General features: G+C 45.7%; 1 protein-coding gene across 1 annotated transcript in view; it reads left to right on the forward strand.

The window, feature by feature from the left end:
* The window catches only part of LARS2 (leucyl-tRNA synthetase 2, mitochondrial), a 90524-nt gene extending 87362 nt beyond the window's left edge, over positions 1-3162 (forward strand). Inside the window, exon 20 of the mRNA XM_009994101.1 lies at positions 2805-3162. Within this exon, the coding sequence (XP_009992403.1) occupies positions 2805-2984 (180 nt within the window). The 3' untranslated portion in view covers positions 2985-3162. The remainder of the gene's footprint in view (positions 1-2804) is intronic.
* The last annotated feature ends 10926 nt before the right edge of the window (positions 3163-14088 follow it).

Below are 14088 nucleotides of genomic sequence, written 5' to 3' on the forward strand. Positions count from 1 at the left end.
AAAAAGACATTTGAGTTCACTGGATATGCATGGTATCTGTTATTCTCAATATTATTTCACAGTTGAACATTTTAAATCTTGCTTTATATTGTTAATGCTATCAAAAATCTGACCTGAATGTAGTGTGCATGTCATCATATGAATAAACTTTTGCCTAGCATTCCTCACATTTTCTAGGTGGTATATGTAGAACTGCTAGCAGCTGTGGTCTTATAACTGCTGGTTTGATAAAAGGAGGAAAAAAAGAAAAGTTGGTGGAATTTTTCTTGCTTTGGCATATGAGAAAGGCCTAAAAGTGCACAGATATTTATTTTCCTTTTTACTTCTCAGAAGGATTATGCATCAATGGTAAAATAATATTTGAGTTGAACTAAAAATTTCCACTCTGCAGGCTCCAGGTGCTTATTTTTCAGTCTTTTGTAATTTCATTTCATCCTTCATAACCTCTCTGCTTCCCTCTACCTCCCTCTACATTCATAATAATCTAAAATGTCCAATGTTTACCAAAAAAGAAAACAAAGAAAAGAAGAAAAAAAAGCAACAGCTCCCTTCCTCAGAAGAAAAAAAGGATCCAAACTTCATTTATTTTGCCTCATGCAGTTTGCTGTGGCTTTCCAGGGAAACAAGACTGCCAGCACCCAAGGTTCTTGTGCTGGCATCTTTACCTGGAGCTGCTGAGGGTTACCCTGGTCTAGTGAGAGAGATGGAGGCAGAGCAGAAGATGTTTGTCCTGCTGATAGTCTAACCCCTCAACTAAAAGAATATGTGCATAGGATGCTTGTTTGGCACAGCGTGGGCTTAAATCTGGAGATGCCTATTTGGAGAATGGCATTAATATGTTTGACCTTGCATCATGATGCCTATGATACAATGAAAGCCCTGCTGCCAACATGCTGAAATCCTAACCACTCTGCCGTTTGATAGGATTTTCAGACTCAGCTACAGCATGCTGTGGGAAGATCAGGAGAGATGGTGTGGGAAGGTAAACAGTGTCAGGTCACCCAGGCTTTTCAACCTTTCTAGGAAAACACAACCACTAGTAGTCATTTATTTATTAAGTTGATTTAGACCACTTGGCTTTTCTGTTGAGAACGGCACCGAACAGACTAGTTGTGGCAAGTTTCCCCTGCCAACATCCATCCACTGGGACATATTAGTTTGCCTCATGGAGGACAGTGAATGACATTTTAACTAAGCAAGCATAGTTTTGAACTGCTGGCTCTGTGTCCTAGCAGCGAGCCCACAAGCTGGCTTTATATTCTCACTAAAACTGTATCCATTTGGATTTTACCATTTTCTTTTTCCTATGGAACGTATTTCTTCTTTGAAGGGCCCTGTCAAAAAGAACTTGTGTATCTTTTTCATGAAAGGTTTAAAAATTAACTTTTTTATGTTTTTCAAGGGATTTACTTTGCACGAGGTGCTAAAGACAAATTTTAACATGTCTTTTTTGATACTGTGTTATGGATCCATGTAGGAATAGTTAAAAGCCTGCCTGCATTATCACTGCAAACTGATGTCAGGTCTAGTTAAAAAAAACAGATTGCTCATCACAGCTGCATTTGAGTCTACATCTTGTTCCATAAAAATCTGTCCCAACTTCCTTTCTCTAAGAATTGCACAGATTATTATAGTTTCAATAAAATACAAACCAGGTAAGTGAAGTAGGTCTCTCTCATTCATGATATGTCACATACATTTATCTTGGATAAAGGCCAGGTGAAAAACAAACTGTGTGGATTTTTATGTCCCAAGCTGTGTGAAGCAATGCATGTTCCTTTCAGATGATTGAAAACTCATTACAATGATGTCTAAAGGTCAAAGATCTTCAGTACCTGTAGCAGATTATTATGCAAGTAATTCAATTGAACTGGATTTAAAAATTCAGATTATTTAATTTGCTAAAACGTGGAAATGATATTATTTTCATTAATCCACTGAAAGTACTCCATATAAATCTGAATGCTTTTGTAATAATGACTTTTATGCTAATTCCAGAAAGGCACTCAGTAAGGCTCTCTAGTCTCTGTCCATTATCTGCTCTTACTGGGTAACAGAAAATATTTGTAAGACCATTTTATAAATTAAGGTGATTCCCCCTGAAGGCCTTACTCAGGCATGATTCTGCCCTGCTGATGCAAAACCAGCGTGAAAGCTGCTGTTGAGACATCACCCCCACACAGGAAAGCTTTACTGCCTGTTGTCGTGTTTGTGGTCGGCGTTGGCTTCGTGAGTCATGTGTGTATTAGAAATGAAACACAGAATGAGTTAAAGCCCATGTTTCTGCAAATGAGAGATGATGAATCTTTCAGATACCTTATTGGCCCCAAATATTTTTGTTTTAATAAATCTTGCGTATGAGTCTCTGTAAGGAATCACTGAGCTGTAAAGAATCCAACTTGCAGCCTAGAACTATGTACAAGCCAAGACTCTCACCTGACAAAACCCTTATGTTCACTCTCATTATTCAGCTTATGTAACTATCACCTTCTTTAAACTTAAAAGATTGATGCACTGTGTAATCACATGCTGCTTGCTCTCTTCAAAACTAAGGCTTCCTATGGCCACTTCTTCAATTTTTCTTGAGTATCATGGGCTAGAGTTTCATCCTTACATTCTGTGGTAGAGTGGTAGGAGGTATGGACAATTTTATCCTCTACTTAGAAAGTTTGGTGTTGGAGAAAAGAGAGTTTGATCCATGTATTTCTGCACATATAAGGAGATGGATTGGATTCAGGAAATTAAATGGTGTAAATCAGTCTAGTAACTTATTTTGTCTTTGTTTTCATGTCTCACTTTTTCAGATCAATAACAAAGCATGTGGGAAAGTCTTTGTGCCTCAACAAGCAGCCCGCAATTTTGAAGAAGTCCATGAACTAGTTCTTCAAAGTGAACTTGGAGTCAAGCTTCTGCAGGGACGAACCATTAAAAAGGCCTTTCTGTCTCCCAGAACTGCCCTTATCAACTTCTTAGTGCAAGAGTAGCAACAGCTTTGCTGGGCTGTAAAATGGAACTGGAATCTTTTGAGATTAGACCAATGAAAAAATACCAGTTATGGTTATTTAAATCTCATGTGGGGAAGAAATGTTATTAAAATCAGGTTACTGCTGAGTCTTCATTGCAGTGTGGAGAAAAATGCAGAATTAAAGTGTCTTATTGGGTCACAGTGAGATGCCATTTGTCCATATTCTCTGGGAGAATGAGGAGGAAGGGCAGAAGAACTAAATGATTGTAACATCATGTAAATTATACAAAGTGCAAGGGTTTTAGTGTCAGCCTCGGATATACATCCTATTGGAAAGCTGGCTTGACTACATGCAGAGGCATAAATAAAATTTCAGGACTAAACGACTGAGTACGTGCTACACCAAACGTTAGGTGTGCTCCAGTCAGTCACTGCTTCGGGTATCTCATGTTTGGGTACCCTACCATGAACTAACTTATTAAGTTGTAAGAAAATGTTACTACAGAGTGTTCATTTTTAACAGGATTTATTTAGCACTGGCCAGTGGCCTTGGGCACCACAGGTAGCCAGAACTGGAGTGGTTTGATACATTCCATGTACATTTCAGAGCTATGCCAAGAAAAAGGTCAGATGATTTACTCAAGCCCTGTGTCAGCCAGGATCCTCCTTCCTCGCTGGCATATTTCTTTTGGCTTATAGTGAGAGATTCAACTTGAGCAAAGTCCTGGCTGTTGTTTCTGCACAGAACAGAATGGAAGTTACTTCCTACACATGAGCCATCTCAGACACACTTGGGGGATTCAAGAAAGGGATGACTCAGCTGCTAGAAATGCATGCAGTCTGTGAAAGCAGTGTGGTTTTGCCTCTACTCTTAGTTGTATCAGTTTCTAGATCATAAAAGTGGAAAATCTTTTTTTTTTTTTTTCTGAAGGGTTCATTAAGTGGAAATAGCCATCGTGTTTCTAAAATTCAGTCAGACTTTCATTTAACACAGCCAGTCACATGCCTCATTTCAACCATTTTTATTTGTACACTCCATTGCTGTTATATCCACATGGAAATGTTCATTGTATTTAGCAAATGCTTGAGAAAGGGTTTCCAAAGAGACAATTAGAGAGTTCGTTGTGTAAGAATGTCTTTTCTTAAACAGCCATTAAACTAAGTAATCCAATAAGCCAGCCATTTATGAGCTATTCTGACAGTAAAGGAGTCGAAATAAGAACCAGCCAGGCAAAGACAGAGCTCTGAACTAACCCTCCAGCCCCAGGGCATGCCCGACCCTGCTGGATTAAAAGGCAACCAACAAAAATCTCCCAGGTGGCAGTAAGTAAGTCCAACAGATGCTAAGCCATTGGCATCATCATAGATCACTCTGCAGTGTGAGTGCTAGCTAAGCAATACCAACACTCATGTTGTTTTTGTCCTTTCCTGTTACAGAAGGTCTAGTTTGCATAGCAGAGGTGCTGGGCTCAGCAAGCAGATTCGGGTCTACACCTCCCTGCTTCTGCAACAAACCATCTGATTTCTGCTTCCTCCCAGACCACACTCTGTGCAGTTTTTCTCTCCGGCAGTCCTTTCACACATGAATGACTAAGAAATAGAGTATTTATAATGAAGATACAGCCTTTGCAGTTTTAAGACTCCAAAATTCTCAGCCACAAAGGAATGCATTCAGACATTCAAACACAGGCCTTCAGTTGGAGTTAAAATTATTTGAATTCCAGCGTCTGCCTGACATATATGTTGTCAGAAATTCATAAAACTCCTGTTCAAAACCCCCCAGAAGGACTGTGAAAGAGATCCTTTAAAGTAAAATCTGCAGCACAGTCCTGCTTCTTTTTTTTTTTTTTTTTTCTGTATAAAAGTTGAACACACCCCGTGAGACCATTTTAACACATATTTTCCTTAGGGGGAAGGTGACGTGTTTGGTGTAAATAAAACCTCTCTAAAATTTACGAGGATGAAGAAAGATGTTGTAAGCTCAGCAGCCCTACAACAAAAGCTGCAGTCACCCCGGGGCTGAGCAGCAGCCCACAGCGTTTATTGCTGTTAGCACTGGCTGGTATTTGCTCCTGCCTGAGGAAGTGAATTGTAGATGCCGCTTGGTGATTCAGGCAAAAAAATCAAAAGAAGGAATGGACTGCTCCGGGCTAAAAAAGGAAAGGTAGTGGGGAACAGCAGCGGCACAGCAAGTGCACAGTCAGAAGTCACGGCAGCCTGTTTACAGTCAGTTGAATTTCAGTGTGGTCTGGAGGATACAAGAAAGGAGGTGAAAGAGTGAGTGAGAGAGATGATGAGGAAAGTCCGACAGAGCCTAATCCCCTGGTAAGTGTGTGTTTGAAAGCTAGCAGAGGTGCCAGCTGTGCAGCTGGGCAGTTGTTCTGGCAGCTGCTGACACTTTGCATAAGACTTGACCTGCTCTGAAGCACAATTGCCATTTGTCTTAAGATAATTGTGGCTCAGGCGTGGTCTGTGCCTAGAAGGGACTGATACTGATACACATGTGGGCTGTAGCCTGGCAAAGCCTTTTAAAAAGAACTTAGTACTGACTTTAATTTATTTAACAGTTGTTACTTGTATCATTGATGCATCTTTTATGCTGAAGGTGATAGGGGCTGAATAGTGGCCTGAAGAGTTCAGTGGCTAAATACTATGGGAGTTTTAAATCTAGGCGGGGGTACTTGAGGAGTGAGAAGCAAAGGTGCTGATGGTCAATCCAATTGTCACACATTAAAATGGATATGGTACTGCTGTCCTTATTCCACAAAACAATGAGCCAGAGCAGACGTGGGAGATCTGGTAAACCCAGACCCATGACAACTACTCCAAGAAAGTGATCCAGGACAATGAAGGTGCATTCCCTGCATCCTGTCATTCAGGGTTATGGAAGGCTGGTCACAGCACTGATACATTCTGTATCAAGTTTCTATTTTAAAAAACAGAATTTTTAAAAAAGAATTACTGGTAGTCTTTCTACCCCAAAATCATTCATATTACTGAATTTCCAAAATGTCCAGCCTTCAGACACTAATCCTGGAAAAAATAAACATTGGCAAAGTCCTGAGAAGTCACAATGTGTTTTTCTTATGCTGCTGATTTCAGGCCAAGGGTATCAGATGCTGGAGAGATAGAGGCAGTGTCATGTGCTGGAGGAAACCACGGTGTAGAAAAATGTGTTACTATTCATACCCATCTCCAGTGACTGAGATGACATGGACAGACTAGTGCTGCTTTGGAGCAAGGCAATAGGGCCGTTTACATCACATTGAGGAACAATCTTACAGGTCACTAGCTCAAGCAGTTCTCTAGCCATCCTGTCACAGAAATTAGAGTGGTTTGGGTTGGAAAGGACCTGAAAGATCATCTAGTTCTAGCCCTCCCAGATGGACAGGGACACCTCCCACTAGACCAGGTTGCTCAAACAGTCGTCCAGCCTGTCCTTGAACAATTCCAGGGAGGGGGCACCTGTCCCACCTGTGCTTTACACAAAAACCTGTACAAAGGTCTTGCTGAACAAGCATGTATTTGTCCATGCCCTTCAACAAAATGGACATTTGGTACAAAATAAAATCTGTGCTCTCTCTGCAGTTTTCCAGATTAAAGTAGTGCCTCAGAACTGACATCTGGTTAATGATGGCTCTTTCTGATCTGACTTGGTAAAAGCCTGCTTGTTTCTTGTGGAGGGAGAAATTCCACAGATAATACAGGTCATACAGCCTCTCTTCTGTGTGTCTCCTTCAGTGTGAAGCCTCACAGAGAGCTATTACTCTTTAAACGTTACACAGTGAATGTGAACTAAAAAGCATGTTAATTAGCTCTTTGCTGGTTGTTCCCTCCTGGGGAAGTTTGCAGTATATAAGATTCTTCTAAAAGCTTGGCTATAAATGAGGACAGGGGGAGAAATCACTGGGGGTTTACTTCTAGTTTTGAAATACTTACTGCAGTTTACACAGAGGGGATTGGCTTGCTTTATGTATATTTACCGACTTGGAAAAGTACATACTCTGGTTTTGCTGGCTGCTTTTTCTGCTGCTTTATTTCTTCAGTCCCCTCCTGTTAAAATCTGAGCTAATTTTGCATCAAAGGACTGTGCTGTAAGAGAATTCTTGCATGCAAAGCCAGGTCTAGCAGCAGAACCTGAGTGGTGAATATACTTATTAGACCACTGATTTCTGTCAGTCCAGGTAGTGTCCACTTTGGACTTTAAAAAAATGTTGCTGGAATGACAGCTGTGTTGTTTTTTGGGTTTGTTTTTGTTGTTTGTTTTTTTTTTAATGGAAATGCAGTTTACATTTCAAAGAAGCAACATGAAGCTGATGACAGTAGATCAGAGGCAGTTTTTAGCATGTCCCAGCCATAGCAAGAGAAGAGCTGAACTGGAGCATTATCTCTATGCAGGAGGGGACAGGATCAGAGCTCTCATCTGCAGCCCAGATGATAAAAGAGATCTTGCCTGACTTGCAGAGGAAAGGTGGGATTTTTTTTTTCCTTTTCCTGATTAAAGTGACTTTCAGGTGCCACAAAACATTTTGCAATTAACTAACCCCATCTGTCCTAGGAGGCCCCAAATCACATATGACCTTTGTGTCTTGCAGCACTTCTCTCACTCGAGGTAGACTTGGATCAGATAAGTTCAAGTCTGGTTTTAGCCCCAGAGAGCTGCAAGCCACCATCATCTTCCCTATAAAACTAGCTCTAGTTTTATGTGTAGTGAGAGAATTTGAACAGATTTTCCTGATTTATAAGTTGTTGGGGTCTCTGCATGGCAGTATCTCTGCCTGGGTGCAGCTGCATGGCAAAGAGGAGTGTTGATGGCCCTTGCTCTCTCTGCCAGCCTTTATGTCAGCAGTGAGAGACTGGAAACCCAGTCAAGCTCAAGCAGATCTATTTGTTGTCAGGTCAACATGGCCCAAAGCCATAAGAGATTTTTGATCACAGCAATCTCGTTAAAAATACCCTATGATATTGAACACTGCCTTGGATGCTCATCTGCCTGTGCCATGCCAGTTTGCTTTCTGTTTTAGGCTGCCCGGTTAAGGAACACGTACATGGGAAAGGCTTAAGTATAATGAGCTAAATATTCACATCCATTCTGCTTGCACTTATGATGCTCAGCCTGGGATATTTGGGGCATTCCAAGTTCTTTTATTTAAGGACCCTGATCTTCAGTATAACTAAGCAGAACGCACATGTTTACGTGAACAGAAACGTGTGCCTTTGTGCCTGCTGTCTTAGACACAAGCTCACTCTCTGGGCCGTTTGCAAGGGAAAGGCCCACAATCACATTCAAGGCTCTGAACTTCTTTTATCTAACAGTAGTTTTTTTACACATGCCAAAACTGAGCATAAAAGGTCCAAGTTTCTCCCAGTACACCCACCTCCTTCTGCCAGAGGAGACGGACGAGCTGCTAAGCAAGGGGAGTTGCTCTCCAGTAACTGCTTGGTGCCAACAATATGTGAAGCAAAACACACGTAGTCGTAACAGCTGTAGGTGATCCAGTGCACTGATCAGGAATAATAAACACAGGACACACAATCACAGCAGAAGAGAGAGTGATTAAATACAGGAGCATGACACATTGCTGGCATTGGCAGCCTGGGTTTGTTCCTGATGAAGATTAAGAGAATTGGTGTAGCAGGAAATTGCTTTCTTCTACAAAGGGAAATCAATTGTCTTTAAATACACAGCAGTGTAATTAACAATTCTTACTAATCACTGCAAAACAGAAACGTGAGTGTGCATTGTCAGGCTGGCTAAGCCAAGAAAGTATTGTGAAAAAAAAAAGCTGTAGAACCTTTTAGAAATGAATATTTTTCTTAAGTACGTCTCCATCCCTGGAGATCCACGTGGCTGGATGAAATAGCAAGGGCGCAATAAAAATATATACTTCCCAACTTTCCCATGTGAAAGAGCATTAAAAAACATCTGTTAGTCAGAGAGCTTCTCCTAGGACATGCAGGGAAGAACAGGGTGGGTGCACTGGCTGCATCAGGCCAGTCTCCCCCAAGCCCCCCAGCCACGTGAGGCCAGTGATGGATGGCAGGATGTCAGCTGACACTGCCCGCCCAGCATCACCGAAGGCCACGCATGTTGGTTAAATAGGTCACAGTGCTGTTTGTGTTAATGTGCTGATAAAGAGGCAGGGAAACGGAGCTGGAAAGTTCTCCAGGCAAGTTCTTGTCCTGATAAAAGGCTCTGTTTAGTAGAAAGCGGAGAAAATAAACCATTCCCTATTCTTTCGAGCAAGGGTAGGAAAACTACGGAAGCCACCTGCATTACTTTGGTGCCACCTGGACACCAGCAAAAGCAAGTGTTTGGCCTGGTGAGCTGACAGTGAAGGGAAACCAAGGTCACCACCACCACTGATGGCAGCTGCAGGTACTGAGGAGAGGAAGGCAAAGGGAATCCTCTGCCCTGGAGCTGAGGGATTGGCATTCCTCAGGAAGACCAAACCACTGCAGCCTTTTCGCTCACTGTTCCTGCCTGGGCTCCTGTTTGGGATCTTGGCAATTCCCCATGGCTTCTCTCCCCTCCCCACTCTCTGCCCTGCCAGGTAGCCCTTCCCTGCCTCAGTTTACCCACCTGTGAGGAGGGCCTGCAGCATCCCCACTGCACCAGGGTCTAGTCCCTTAAGGATCGATTTCTGCCCTAACCCTGGGGGCAAGGGAGCAGGCAGGCAGGGGCTGTGGGATGGGCAGCCAGGCTGCAGGGTTGGTGTGGGGGGCACCAGCCTGGCTGCAGCCACCTGCCTGCCCCTGCAGCTCGCAGGCTAAAGGAGGCAGCTTGGGCAGCAGGCAGGGCAGGCCTCCCGGAGGAATGCAGCTGCCTGGGGCAGTGGGGGAGAGGAACAACATCTCCCACCCCTGCCCTGCCGCCTTCCTGCAAGCTTTTCGGAAGGCAGAGGCTGAGGTTTAGCCTCCTCCCTCCCACAGCATTCCTTTCAGCAGCATGGCCTCCAGCTTTCCCACCCACTGCCACCTCCAGCTGCCAGCACCCTCCATCCTTCCTTCCACCACCCTCCTCTTCACCCAACAGCCCTGGCCATCACTCTCCTGGTATAAAGCACACAGCTGGTGGAGATGAATGGCAGGTTTATTGAAAACCTCTGTTAGAAAGCCAGAGGGAGCGTTCCTCACTTCCAGGTGTGATTCCATCAGCACAGAGCTGGGGGTGCTTCCCTGCCACCTTGCGAGAGTCCAGAGGTGCGTTTGCTCCTGCAAGAAGCCAGGCTCCATCCTGGAAACACTTACAAAACCTACAAATCATTCACTGTGTTTATATCCTAGCACTGAAGCCTTTATTGCTTTCCTGCTAAAAGACTCCAGAGCACGTATCTCAGGCATTTCAGGGCGGCGTGTGCAGTCCAGGCTCCTGCAGGGACTGATCTGCCTTGGGAGGGACAGGCACCAGGGATTAGATCTGGAAATGTCCACGGAGAAGCCAGTGTGCTGCTGGCCACTGGTTCCTCGTGTTAGCTTCCTTGCAAAACAGTGAGCATACCATAGTTGCTTGGGGAGAGAAATCTAGCTATAAATTGTCACCCAGGCATTTCCTAATGATCTTCTTTTTTTTTTTTTTCCCCCAGAAACTGTGCAGCCCCACACTGTTGTCATGCCTCAAAATCTGAGGGCGTTTCCTCCCAGACAGAAAACTCATCTGGGAGGTATGGAGTGGAGGGGGGGCAGGAGTGGGGGGTGCTTTCTCCACATTTTCTCCTGCTCTCTGCAACGTGAGCCCAGAGCCAAACGTGGCAGCAAGAAACAAAGACAGACCATCCATCTCCTCCCTGCTCTTGCTCAGGACTTGCCCCTTTACCTGGGCAGGCGCTCCCAGTGGGAAGGGGCTGAAATCAGGGAGCACCACTCGGGGCTGCTTCTCCCCAAATTGCTGCCTCCCTCTGCTGCCACTGCCACGTGGAGCAGGGCTGGGTTACAAGCTGTCAGCATTATTTTGCATGAGTAAATGCAGTGTGTTAAGCCTTGCCCACAGGAAAAGAAACAGATTGAATGGGCAGTGGGTTATTTGCTTCAAAGGACAGGGTTTACAATAAGCTGATTCAGACAGGCACGTAGATGTTGGTCCAGTGCTCCAACAGCAGTCGTGGACCCCTTCATTCCTTAATAGGCATGGGCTGTAAAACTCACAGGAACTATAAAACTGTGGGACCATATCTAATCGCAGCAGAAGGGTCTGCAACTCAGTGTAGTATTACAACTCCTGCCTAGTAGAAAGTTCAAGTTAATCATCTGCTGGCTTGGGAATACCCCTAGCCCAAATCTCACGGAAAGAATAAGTCTGAGCGTGGAACTTCAAAGGTATTTTGCTGCCTGGACGTTCGCGGAAAGCGTTGTGAATCAAACACCAAAATGCCTTTGAATCTCTTGGCTGCCATCCCCCCGTGGAAGGCTCTGGCCATCAAAGTGTCTGCTCATGCGTGCAGAGCCTGGAAGGAGGCCAAGCTCAGCACGACGGTTCCCTATCCGAAGGGCTTCGGCAGCCTTTTCCATGTTGTCCGCGCTCGCATTGTTCTGCAGACAGCTGATTTGATCCTTTGGCATAGGAAGGAAATGTACTTTACATAGCTGGTCAAGGCCAGCAGCATCCAGAGGGGCCGGCCGGCGAGAAGGCCGCTTCCCTCTCCCTCCTGCGAGTCCGACTGTAAAACCACTTACAGATCATAGATAAAGAGTAATGGCAGGTAACGTGAAAAAGAAAGTCAGAAAAAAAAGGCCGTGATCTGAGAGAAATTACATAGTCTTCCTTGGTTTGTTTGTGGAAAGCTGAAAATGGAGACATCTACTCCCAAATACTTCTGTTCTGCCAGAGGGTTTGTTTCCTAGAGGTCTGAAGAGCCTCATCTTGGTGTGTTTGCAGAAAAACCCCCACTAGGCACCAGCTGAGTGATATGCTGGACAGGGACGTGCCTTCCCTTGATTAACTTCCCATCCTCTGGTGAGGGAGAGGGAAGAAGGAGCAAGAGCCATGTGTCATTCCCTTTTTGATCACTCTTCATCTGCTAATGTCGTCGTCGATTCCCCCCATGAGTGAAGCAGTGGTGGGGTTCACATTCCCATCCTTACCCACCTGCTGCCCTGTTTCCTTTCTGCCAATCTCTCAGGCCACACAAATATGGATTCAGGCAATCTGCTGCCCATTGACCTTGGGTGATGTCAAAACCAGCCTCGCACTTGCCCGTTCCGAGGATGCTCTTTAGACGTTGAAGCTCAGTCTGGGTTTTCATCGCCCCATTTGAGCTTAACCCCAGACTCAGTTTCAGTCAAGGCCCTCAAAAGAGGAAGTTATTTTTGCTCTTGGTCACTGGTGGCCTGAGCCTACACCTGCCTGGCACAAAGCTGCTGGAGGCCTCTGTGGCCTCTCCTGGCCCAAGTGGGAGGGGAAGGGGCAGCTTGTGCTGGGATCCCACTTCCCTGACTCCTGGAGGGGGTGGAGCTCCACTGCTGCACTTTGCCCTGTGCTGGGATTCCCACCCACCTGCCTTCCCTGGAAACCATAAAACCCTTTACCTAACCCTGTGCTGTGGCTGGAGCAGCTTTTCCAAGTCCAAAGTTTATCAGCTTATTGGCCCGAGTGTGAGGCTAAGGCAGCTGCTGCAGGGATGAGCCTCTTGGTCCTGCTTGGAGCCTCCTTGGAGGCGACAAACCCGTGCTGAGTTTGCTTTGAGAGAAGCCAGGCACCTTTTCCAGGACCTCACAGTGCCATGATTTTTAAGTCCATTGAGCCAAAACTGGCTGGAAGAGTCAAGCTATTTTAGATCTGGCCTCAGTTGCTCAGCAGTGCTTCTGCAGGGGATCTGCTCAGGAAGGAGGGGGGGGGGTGAGGCGTGTGTGGATATTTTTGATTTCTGACACCTTTTGGTAACAGCCCAATTCATGATTATTAAAGACAGTGAAACTCCACATTCCTTAAGATCCGGCCCTACCTCCTGGAGCCTGGAGGAGACTAAAACAACAAGTCTTGGAATGCAGGACACGTGCCCGGGCCTGTAGGATCAACCGCATCAGTCAGTTTACCCAAAGGCACCAGGGTTCCCTGCAAACCAGCCTGTCCCCCCGCCCAGCAGAGACCCCACTGCCAGGCTGGGATTTCCCACGAAACATCTGCAGCAAGGAGAGAGGCCGGGGTGCTAAGTGCGGAGTCGTGAGAGTAACTGGTTACCTTTGTGAGGTGCCCCGTTCCTGCCGGGGCACCCCGGATGTGGTTGTACACACCATCCTTACACCTTTCCAGCGCCCGGATGCAACGTGGTGTGACCAATCCCCACGTAACCCACACACGCCACTCCAGTCTCTTGACATCATCACCCCTCTGCTTGTTTCTCGGGACAGGTGTCCCTGGAGCTGGTCTTGCTGCAGCTCCTCACCTAGAGCACCAGGTGAGGGTTACACAGACGTTCTGGACGTTGGGATGCTGGTGTTTCAGGAATCCAGGAGCACCTGTTGCCCTTCAGGGTTGGTGCCGTCCCTCTCGCAGTGGGCTGGGGTCCTGTGCAGCATGAGAGGTCGAAAACAAAACTGTATCTTGGTAATATTTAATGTAACAATGGTATATTATATATATAGATATATATAGTGTGTGTATATACTGTACAGAGAACCACAGAAACCATTCTGGCTGGAAAAGAGCTGTAGGATCATCCAGTCCGACTGTTCCACTGGCCCTGCCGAGCCCACACCCACACATCTCTGACACCCCTCTGGGACTAGTGACACCCCCCGTCCCGTCCCAGGGCTCCCCGTGACACCGCGTCCCCCAGCGCCCACCCCCACCGGGGCAACCTGAGCCCCTGTCCTGTCCCCTGGGAGCAGGGACAGATCCCGCTCCCCACGGCCGCGTCAGTCACCTTTGAACGGGGACTTGGGGTGTGTGTGTGTGTGTGAGTGTGTGTGTGAGTGTGTGTGTGTCTGTGTGAGAGTGTGTGTGTCTGTGTGTGTGAGTGTGTGTCTGTGTGTGTGTGTGTGTGTGTCTGTGTGAGAGTGTGTGTGTTTGTGTGAGAGTGTGTGTGTGTGTGAGTGTGTGTGTTTGTGTGTCTGTGTGAGAGAGTGTGTGTGTGTGTGTGTGTCTGTGTTTGTCTGTGTGAGTGTGTGTGTGTGAGTGTGTGTGT

The sequence above is a fragment of the Chaetura pelagica genome, unplaced genomic scaffold, assembly GCF_000747805.2.
Source record: "Chaetura pelagica isolate M959 unplaced genomic scaffold, ChaPel_1.0 scaffold642, whole genome shotgun sequence".
In the NCBI taxonomy this organism is placed as follows: domain Eukaryota; kingdom Metazoa; phylum Chordata; class Aves; order Apodiformes; family Apodidae; genus Chaetura; species Chaetura pelagica.